This window comes from Buceros rhinoceros, unplaced genomic scaffold (assembly GCF_000710305.1).
Source record: "Buceros rhinoceros silvestris isolate BGI_N320 unplaced genomic scaffold, ASM71030v1 scaffold932, whole genome shotgun sequence".
NCBI classification, from domain to species: Eukaryota; Metazoa; Chordata; class Aves; order Bucerotiformes; family Bucerotidae; genus Buceros; species Buceros rhinoceros.
Window position 1 is genome coordinate 110,182 of NW_010400503.1, and position 11,292 is coordinate 121,473.

The 11,292-nt window shown below is 39.9% G+C and overlaps 1 protein-coding gene across 1 annotated transcript in view; it reads left to right on the forward strand.

Moving 5' to 3' along the window:
• COBL (cordon-bleu WH2 repeat protein) overlaps positions 1–11,292 on the forward strand; it is a 113,922-nt gene that overhangs the window by 84,039 nt on the left and 18,591 nt on the right. The window contains exon 10 of the mRNA XM_010131870.1: positions 9,735–10,047. Coding sequence (XP_010130172.1) covers positions 9,735–10,047 — 313 coding nt within the window. The remainder of the gene's footprint in view (positions 1–9,734; positions 10,048–11,292) is intronic.

Here is an 11,292-nt window from a genome sequence, read left to right on the forward strand (position 1 = left end):
GAGATAATTGACTTCACAAGACGACTATGAAAGAGTGGGCCAAATTCAGCTCCAACTTAAGTATTCCCATCTCTGCTCAGTGTCTGAAATAATCTGATCTAGTCTATCTGCTGTCAAAGAGGAGTGGTGGCATGACAGCGGAGCTTTTCTGTGGGCATTTGTTCTCTACTTCTCCAATATTCCCCTCCTTACTAGGCTCCCAGGGAGAGCTTCAGTGTGCTCTGCTGAAAAAGACAGCCTCATGGCTAGAGCCTGAAGTGGAGTTTGTGACACCCTGCGTTTAATTCTTGCCTCATGCAGTGATTTCATGACTGTGTCTGTGTTGCTGGGAAAGAAGTCTATCTCTTACCATCTTCCATACAAGGATTGGCCTTTATGGGCTTCTGCAGTGCATCTGTGGCTCTTTGCTCCTAGCATAGCCCCAGGGTGCCTGGCAGTGTTTTAGGTGGTGAGTGTGCCAGGCATGGACCTTCCTGGCATCCTTGCCCTCGATTTGCCCTCATCCTGGCACAGGAGTCTGGTCTTCAGGGTGCCTAGGAAAATGTCCTTTGGAACTGGTACAATAACCCAGTGGAGGATATCACACAACATCTTCAGGAAGATCTTTAGCAAACTCTCGTCCTCAGTTTTGTTCTCTGCAAGAATAATTCTTCCTTCACTGGGCAGTTTCTGAAGGCAAAATGTCTTAGTGATGAGAAGCGTTCAGGTACTCCAAGCCGTGTATCTCCTGGTATATACTTTTATTGACATCACTGGGTCTCTTACAGCTATGAGAAATAGGATAGCAGAGTAGTGAATGTGCAGTAAAATCTATAACAGCTAAACTCAGAAGCATGCTCTCCTAGGTTAAAATATTTCTAGAAGTACAATTGTTAAAGTAAACCACCAGCCAAAGTGTTTTGAAAAGCCTGTTTTAGCTTTGGAGAGGGAAGCAGGTATTCCATTGATCAGGAGATCCAAGAGGAGTCAGTTAATGTACATCAAAAGAAGTCAGGTTAGAACTTTGTGTCATTATAGCATGAAGGTGTATGAAAATGTTTTCATATCTAAATTTGGAGCTCGCTGTTGAAAATCTTCTGTGAAAGTATATATGTTATTGGTGGTTTGGCTGAAGTACATTTTGGCCAATTAAATGGAGTTATTTTGTGCTGTCCTAATTGTAAGTTAGACAGGTGGTTCGTGCATGAAACATTTAATTTTCTCAGGGCTCTGTCTGACTTCAGACAATACTACAGATACTATCCTGTGCAAAGATAGAAGGTGATGTAAGGGAAAATGATGGATGCACTGATGGGGTAACTGAATGGCAATATCACAGATCCAAATGTACTGATTTGCTGTGAGGATGGATAGGAAAAAAATCTGCAAGAGTGAGGAAATCCTCTTTTACTCACGACCACCCCAGCCTGGAATTCACTCTTAGTTTTTGGTATTAAGCAAAACCAGTATTTGCTGCCATTACGGCCTTGTAAGTCTGCATTGTTAGGAAGGTACTAGAGGTATTTTTTCTCATTTTGGCAGCAGGTCTCAATAGAAGTGCTTATATGACCAAGGCAAGTATACTTTGTCCCCATAAAAGAACAACTATTCAGAATTTTTTGTTTTCATGTGTATAATACATAATGGGTTCAGTAACAGCTTATTACAGATTGACCTGATTCTCTTTCACACTTCCTAATGTCTAAATCACTTTTAATCAGAAATAAATACACAACTGTGAGTGGAATGGTGTCTCTGTACTATGGAAAGAGCTCTTAAATCCCACAAGCGTGTTGATGTGTGTTTGGTCAGGGTTTGGGGTTTTTGTCTCTTTGCTGAGTTTGCTGGCAGCTAGCCTCTAGGGAAGGAAAGTATAATTACAATGCAAAAGTGTTCTGTGTTTTTCTTCTCTGGATTATGCTAGATATATGAAACTGTAGTAGAGATATTATGGAATTCTTGGCAGGCGAACTAAGGAAGAGAATGAATTGATAGAACAGAGTGCATCGAGGGGAAAGATGATGAAGTTCAAAAAGGAAAAGTTGAGCAAATGGCCTTTTTTTCTGTGGTCTTGAAGATCACCTAATAAAACCTTGTTTTATTGCATAGGTGCACTAATAATTTCTGGGTTTAATTGTTACACCCACATACGCTCTTTAGGCAATTTTATAGAGCATGTTCTCTAAGGTGGCTCATGAAAATCACCTTTACAGTCCATTTGCTTGGATTCTGCAGTGCGATTGAATGGAAGCCGACCACCTCAGATTGCCAAAATCTATCACTTAAAACTAATAATTCCCAGCAAAATGTGGAGAGTCATTTATTTCTTCACCAGGCTCATATTGAAGAGTCTCTTGTTTTAGATGTAGGTTTTCCTTTCCCACATAGGCTTCCAAAGAGCCTCATTACAGCATGATCACGGCACATTACCAGTGTTACACATGGTGATTTATGAAGTGCCAGTCCGAAGCTATCTATTATATGCTCTTAAATATATTTCCATGTTCCTGCTCCTCTAGCCTACGTTGTTTGCTTGCACATAGTCTTTTTGAGCTGCACAGAGTAGGCACACTGCCCCTTTCCTCACACCTGAGTAAAGGACCAACTAGAGCCAGGAAAGCACCTTGTGAGTCGCTTGAGCTTGCTCTTAACTTCAGTAAGTACCTGCAACTGCTGTGGAAGTGTCTCCATCATACTTCATTGTGTATAAAATGAAATCAACACACTGACTCATTTTTTTAAATCTTCTCTAAGCCAAGTGGCAATGTTCTCCAGTTAATCAAGGAAAAAGCCTTGACATGCGATCCTTTTTGTGTCAAAGAGCATTTTGCTCTTCATGCTGCTTTTGCGACATCTGATCCCTTTGAATAAGGAAGGCTGCTTACCAGCTATGGTGTAGAGTTGTCAGAGCTTTATAAAAGCAGAGAACTAGTAGGTTCAAGAGAGTGCCAAAAAAGGAGACGGTGAAAAGCAGTTTAGCAGTAGTGGCAGCATTCTAGGTCAAAGAGGCTTTGCAGAGGTCAGAGAGGCTTTTTCAGTCTTTGAAGAAAGGAGTGTGGCAGAAATGGGGACAATAAAGTTCAATATGTTAATTTTCCTGTGACTGAAAGTCTGTGTTGCTTTAGTTCAGAATTTTTTCTTTGCTTGTTTGGCAGGTGGTAAAAATAAAGATCAGAAATGGGAGAGTGTAGGAGACACCTGAAGTGGTAGGTATCTCTGAGTCTTTGAAGAGCCAGCAGACAGTCTTAAGTAGTGGTGTTTTGAGACAGACACTTCACAATAATTTTCAGCATAGAGTCAAAAGGAAAATCAAACATTACTGCACAGACCTTCACAGTCACTTCTAAAAAACACGGAAAAAACATGGAGAGACTGGAATACTCCAATAACTGGGAGTTATTGCTCCCTGGCTTGATCCTATCTTGGATTGCCTTTGGTGCAGGAAACATAAAACACCTTGCCAAAAGAAAAAGCTTTTGTAAAAGTTACAATACTTTTGTGTTACGATATCAACTAACAGTCAGGTTTAACCTCAAGGGAAGTTCTTAAGTGCTTAACTACCTCAAATTCATAAGGCAGGTTAAATGACTCCACATTGTATTTATTTTTCAACTGTAGGAGGGTCAATCTAGGTAGCTAAATTAACTGTGATTATCTTGGGGTCAGCTGTGGAAATGCTGAAGATTCACATGGTGTATGTAATAATACTCCATGCGTATCTTTCTGATGATATGTCTGGTGAGACACATGCTTCCTGAGTCTTTCAGGTTTTGGTATAGGCTGGTGTGTAAAGGAATGGATTTCCTCGTGTTTGTGGGTTTTGTGCTATAAAAATTACTTCAATTGAATAACCTGATGGAAAACAGGAGTGTGGGGCATAAGACTAGGAAGGAGACTGAAAATATCTCGTTATGTGAGAACTGGGAGTCACATGCAGGACTCCGTGAGTCATCAACGTGCCCTTACAGTGATGAAGCACTAACCACAGACTGGGTTGCACTAGCGAGAGCACAGCCAGCAGATCAAGGGAAGTGATTACTCCCCTTTACTTGGCTGCCATGAAGCCACATCTGTGTCTGTTGTCCAAAAGTGGGTTCAGTTTTGAGTTCTGTGGAACAAGATGATGACAAACCAGAGCAGAGGCAGCAGAGTGGCAGAAGGCATCGAAGGTGCATGTGAAGATGCTGAGGCACAGGGCTTGTTCAGCCTGCAGAAGGGAAGGGTGAGGGGAATTTGAATGCTGTCTTGAATCCAAAGGAAAAGTGAGCCAGACTCTTCTCTGAGATTCACTGCAAAAGGATAAGAATGTAACAGTGACAAGTTGCAGATAGAAAATTTTCAGTCTGCCGTAAAATAAAAATGTTTTTTATAGGAAGAAGCATTAAACATTGCCCGTGGAATGATTTGTGATTTCCCACAGGCTGTGGAGACTCCATGCTTGGAGATTTCCAAAACTCAGGTGCTTAGGGTTCTGAACAACCTCATCTAAGCTGCAAGTTAGCCGTCTGTTGAGGATGATGTTGAACCACGTGGCCTCCAGAGGTTCTTCCACATTAAATTATTCTGTGATCTAATTGAAATAAGCCAACATTAAGGTGCTCTACATACTGATTTTGGAGAAGGGCTGGAGCTGAAGAGGGTAATTCCTAACATCAGCATTTCCTGGCCTCACCATCAGTTTCTGCAAGGCAGTTACAGGAGTTGGGAGAGAAGGAGTGCCTCAGAGCTCTATCTGCTTCCCCACTCCCCCCGTGCTATTGTTAATTTATAACTGATCATTTATTTTCTCTTTGTTTCTCTTAATTAAAAAAAAAAAGAAAGTATGCATGCAGGCTCAAATACACTAAGAGGCACATTGGATTAAAACAGTTTTAACTGCAATAAATAGAGAAGGCTGTCCATTCTGTTTAGCTGTTTGCTGAATGATTTTTACACGTATCTCTACATACAAGTTTTTGATGGATGAGCAAAATGAGTAAAACATAACCAGAACACATTGTATCTGTGTGAAAGCTCCTAAACTAATCATGTTTTTTCATAATCCCTGTTAGTCGTTGTCATAATGTTTTCTCATTTCTTCCACCAGCCAAATGTGTGAATGTATGAAAATGTATGAAAAATGTGCACTTTTTTAATACTGGGCTTTTGTGATGGTCTGACTTTTTTATTGCCAGTACAAATAATTAGAGCAGTGTTTCTTTCTCTTCCTAGAAGTTTTAAGTAATGTTAGCGAATTAATTATGTTGTAATTTGGGGATCATTATAAGAGTTATTATTCTTTAACATCATGAAGTTTGTAATATTTTTTACAACTTCATTGTAATAGACCATTTGAATACAGCAAAGCAGTTTTAGTCCTTGAAAAGAAAGTGTTTTGGCAGTGGAACAAGTGATGAAAGAAATTGGAAAATAATTGCCAACCTCTTAGCAAGAACTCAGAGGATTAGAGGAACTCTACATCTCTAAATCCATTACAAAGTTCAGATTGTTCACCATGATGGGTTAAACCAACTGTTGCCTCCTTTAAAATGCTTCTGGATATACTGTTTCTGTCATTATTGAATGTGACAATAAACTGCCAGCAGTGTTGTAAAACCAGAAGGTCAAAGCACTTAGCAAATGGTTATAGTCTGACAAGACTTACACCCTGTGCCTGTTGGATTCAGAGGGAGTGATGGCTTGGGCTTTGGTGATTGATTTTGTAAGTCTGGATAGGATACACATCTTTTGAACACTTAGGTCTGATTCTAATCTCACTCAAAGTCAGTGGTGGTTATTTTCATAGTAGTAATCAAAATTTTTTATCCATGGTAGTCTTCATCTTCATTTCTGAAAGTGCTGATTAGCATTTAAACCAGGTGAGATTTATCTGTCTCCCCATCACTGGCATTATGTATGAGTAATGTGTACATATATGCGATATCAAACTGCACCAGTGCAGATATGACTCCTAAACTCAAAGTTCAGTATTTTCCTGATTACTTACAGCCTATTGAGATTAAAGCGACAAGATCTCTTTTGTGTTAAACAAGAAGCTCGCATTCTTTACTGATGACCTACTCTCCTCTTTCTCTCTTGATGATCATGGGCAACATTCTTGAAAACAGACCTCCCAGTTCCCTCTATCCATCCATCCTGTCCCATCCCACCACCATCCCCCCGCCATCCCCACTAGAAAGCCTGTGTAACTTGTGGTTGACCTAATTGTGCAGTGACAGTGCTGCTGCTGCTGCTAAGCAGGGAAGATCTCTGTTGTGGCACTCACTTGGGCTTTTCACAGTCTGCAACCTGGAGCAGCACGTAGGTAAATGACAATGCAAGGCAGTGAGGGACAGTCTCCAGTTTCACATGTGGGTGAGATGCCCCGTGGAGATTTCAGTGTGACTTGGAGGCTGCGGGCTGAGCCCTACACCCCTTTCAATATCACACCTCTCCTGAAGCCAGTGAATGGGATCACGTTACTGAAAAAAAACCATCTGGGCATTGTTACATATTTGGAAATGCAGTCAGCCTTCTGAGGTACAGCAGTATCTCAGTAATATATTATCTGTGGCAGTTGTTATTTGTGCATCCAATCCTGAGATACTTGCTGAATACTCTAGCTTAACCCGGATGTGTCTACATGAGGTCTTGAAGATCAGAGCCCATATTGAAATCTTCTTAGTGTCATAACAGAGAAGAGGGAAATAAATTTGAGATTTTTCTTTATTCAACCAATAACCTCAGTAGCTGCCATTGTTGCAATCACACTGTGCATAGTGTGAGGTGGTTTGTGTCTGTGTCTGTGTGCACGTGTACTCCCTCAGAAAAAACATGCAAATAATGAAGAATCTCATCTAGTGCTGCACATTCCCCAGTTCTCTGTTTAGAATTAGAAAGTTTTGAAAGGTATTTTTAGACTTCTGGAGTCAAGACTGCTCAGTAAAGTTGAAGTAGGCTTTTTTCATGTCATGTATTATTACCCAGCAATGCCCGTACATCTTCAGTTTGCACTGGTGGAGGCTTCGTCAAGTGTGTAGAAGGAAGAATAGATTCTTACTTAATCCAGCGTTAAAACCAGGAGTGGTTTAGTGCTACCCTTAGCTGAAACAAGGTTATTATCATGATGCAAAACCATAGCAGTCACATTTTATGTATTTGCTTTCATGTTCAGATGAATAGTGGTGGCAGTCAAAATGGTTTGCCTCAGCCAGCAACTGTTCAGTGCCATGTGTTCACTGTGTTAAAAATTAATGGATCTTCTCAGTGAAGATAAAAGATGAGGGAAGTATTTTGACAAACTGATAGGCTTGAAGAAAGTGGGACATTTTGGTTTTGCTTGAGCACAGGGAATTTAATCGCTGAATAGAAAGGTATCTTTCTGTAGTTCTGCACTTCAGGATAGAACTGCTGTTGAATGAGGAGGTTCTTAACACTGGATTGGATTCAGCTGCTGAGATCCAGACATAACAGATAGGGGTGGATTCGCACATGGACCCCGATTATAAGAGAGCTGGTTTTCATCTTCTTTGTCGATGTGTGGGAAGAATAGGTTGGGGTATGGAGACCTTGCTGTAGAGGAGCTTGCTGAATCACATCAGGGAGAGTCTCGAGGGTTGTTACTACAGGGGGCAAGAAGGGCTGCGTGACCAAAAGGATCTAAATCACTGAGCAGAAAGATACACGAGATAGGTGCAGGCAGGTGAGAAGACGATGAGGAAATGAGAGAGACAGTTAGGGAGGAAAAGTCTGCCATACTCGTGACAGGCACTGGAATTAGGTACTTGGTTATAAATTGCTGTGCCAGCAGTAGAGTGGAGGTCATTTATGGCATCCTGGTGACAGCAGCTGCAGCCTGTGTTACATAGAGGTCTCTTTGCATCAAAGTATACTGCATTGTGCATTACTTCAAAATCTTCCCATGTGCTTCCACTCTACAACTTCTTTAAACTGATTTCTTTGCTATCCTACTTTGTTCTGTTTTTACCATATTGTAGCTTTACTAATGCTTTGGTAGTGAGCTGTTACTGGGGTTTGTTGTTTGTTTGAAAGCCAAGCACACCATATACTCTTGCCTATTCGTTTACTGTCTAGTTTTGTGGGGTTTTGTTATTTGTTGTTTAATGTCAAATTATTTTTATTTCTCCTTGATTCTGGTGTTTTCCAAACTATAGTTCTGTCATGAGCATACTCGGATCCATTCAGTGACACATACTTAGTTCCTGTAATTGCTGTTTTTAGATGGAACAATCTCTTGGGTTAAATCTGGAACCTAGAGCTAATGTTATAGAAAATAAGGTCAAAGAAATCAAGTAACATTACTTTCAAAGTCTCAGTAGAGTCTTTGGATCATCTTCCATCGTTAATATCAATGCTTGACAGCACTTACAACTTCAATCATGATTTGTAACCCACTGAATTTTATTGCTTCTGCTGTCAGAAATAAATTTCAGTACTTAATGGCATTTTGTAACCTCAGTCAAGGAGAATGTTGGTTTGATTTTTATTTTAGTTTTACTCACAGCTTCACTGCTAAGCTACACCTTTATTTTTTTGACAAAGTTGTTTTCACTTCCCTGACATAGAGAATATTTTTGTATATACTACCATGTAATACACAAGTATTTCTCTCCGTTGATAATTTTTATTGAGTTGTAGCTTCATCTATGCTTCAAAAAGTTGTAGATTCTGACCCTAAAAAAGAATGAACTGTATGTTTAATCTTAGTCATGCTTATAGACCTGGGACTTCTCATGTAATTAACATCACCACAACTGTCTGCAGGATCAGGCCATAAACTGTTTAATCTTTCTTTTGCTTACTGAGGTTGAAGAAGAAAATGCAGCACACTCATAATTCCAAATTAAACATTTAGATTAGTCTTTATTGATTCCTTTTGATGAAAAGGAGTATGTTTGGGCTTGATTCTGTCTTTAGTCACTCAGTAATTTCAGTCATTGAAATTATGGACCTTGTTGGGAGTTCCCCTTTAAGGGCGTAATTGCAGGATGGAGTCTAGAGTTGTACGTTTCTTAAGGGAAATAACAAAATTGTATTTTTCACAAAAAAAAAAAAAAAACAACCCCAAACCAACAAAACCCCAAGTAGTTCATAGGAACTAAATTAAAACAGAGTACAAAAAATTATACTGTTCTAATCTTCTCTCAAAATTTGCAACTTCTAACAGATGTAAACTTGTGAAGGGAATATTCCTTGAACTCCTTTACAAATGCCTAAACATTATTCTCCCACTTAATGCCTAGTAGGAAATTGGAGGGTGGTAAAACGAAGCGGCACCCAGTGGGCCAGCAGTACCTCTAGTTTTCCAATTCAATTTCCAGTGACTGGGAAATGCTGCCGATTTTTACCTGTGTATAGACTTCTTATTGGAAATGTCATGATCTGTTTGGCAGTGTGGAACAGGAATAATGAGATTATTTTGTTAAAAGCAGTAACAGGAGTGGTTTCTTGCACCACATCATTTAAACTGATCTAATTCCGCAAGAAACTGTCCCTGGAAAGTTGTTTCTTCACAGAATTAAGGAAATTGATGTGCTGTGAAAGTTATAAAACCCAAACGTTGCGGGACAGACATAGCAAACCACCTTTCTAAAAGCAAAGAACAAAATTTTTGTCACTTTTCAAGTCATCTTTATTCTATATACAAATATTAAGCTCCATCCTACTATTTCTCATGTATTTCATGTGTTTGCTCTCTGTGTTTAGTTTATGTACTGATGACTTTCAGCTGACTTTCCTTCCTCCATTTCATTTAGAGAGCCTGCTGCCTGCATGTGATAATGTTTATGTAGTGGATGACGCGGTTCTGGAGCTATCAGAGGTGGAGGAAACTGCATCAGAAAGCAGCTGTTTTGCATCTGAGGACACCACAGAAGACTCGGGTGTTGTGAGCTCCCCTTCTGACATTGTGTCTTTGGATTCACAAAATGACAGTATGAAGCTGAGAGACATCAAGCTGGTCAATGGCTACATGGACTCGGCTGAGGCGGACGTGATGTATGGCACTGAGACATGCTCTGTAAAGAAGCCCTACTGCGATAGCATGGGATCTGACAGTGCTCCGCAGAGGTAAAAATTTATTTGCAGCCAGCTCTTGGAAAATATCTTTCATGTCCTGCTTGTAGGGAATCATTTAAGAAAACCAACTTCTGCTTTCTTCTGCTCTTTCATAAACCAGTACCAATGCCAAGTGACTCCTCCCAGTGAAGAGCTCACTACCAAATCCCCTCCAGTGACTTACTTGTAGCAACAGGCAAAGGTCACTCTTCTGTTTGAACTTGTAGTTACATTTCTTGCAAAAGACCGCTGGCCTCCAGAGTTGGTTTATCCAAGAACTCTGAAATGATTTTGTTACAGTTTGATTAATTTTGTAGTTCTGATAGCATACGAAGTGGTTACTATACATTGATCTAGAAAAATTACATACAGGTCATCAAATAGAAAATTCATAAAATAGAAAAATTCAAGCTACTGAAAGCCAGGTGGAAAAGGTTCATATTCAGTGAACTTTGGGGATTGGTTTGTGGATGTATGCATGCATATATATGTTCACCTAATGCTAACCTGTACTGATGTTATACCTGGGCGGAGGGGAGGATGTTCAGCATATTTCTTTTTTTTCCTTTTCTTTTTTCTTTTTTTTTTTTTTTTTTTTTTTTTTTTTTTTTTTTTTTTTTTTTTTTTTTTTTTTTTTTTTTTTTTTTTGCGTAAACAAACATTTTCCTGCCTTTTTTGCAAGAAAATATGAGAACCTGGAATTTAGCTAGAAACTGCCTTAAAGCACAAGTGACTCTGACACTGTTTGTTTGCCAAAACTCGCATAGTTGGTGGCAGGACTGCAAAGAGAACCCAAAATTTATAGGGCTTTGCAGATACAAAGTGGCCAAATAGGAAGTTGTGTCTCCAGCAAGGAGGGTGGCCTGGTAATACTGACAGGGATCCGCTCTGTGTGATGCTGGTAATCGTGGGACCGGGGCCAGAAATTCCTCTGAATTCTCAGTTGATACAAAGTCTGTGCTTTCTGGTCTCTCTCCATTCAGCTGCTAATCTGTAGCCCCTTCATAAAAGCATGAAATATGACCTAGTTATTTCCTTCCACACATTTCTGAGGGAGAACTTCATCTTGGATCATGCAGTAGGCATTAAATTAGGGCTAAAGTAGGCCAAAGTCAGTATCTAACCTACTGGAATTATCTCAGGGCTTTTCTTTATCCATCAGTATCAATGAGGACAAGGTCACGCCTCACTTAGATACTTGCCTAACAATACCTTTCTCTTGTGATTTATCCTTTTTCAGTTCCTCGGGTCCTGCTG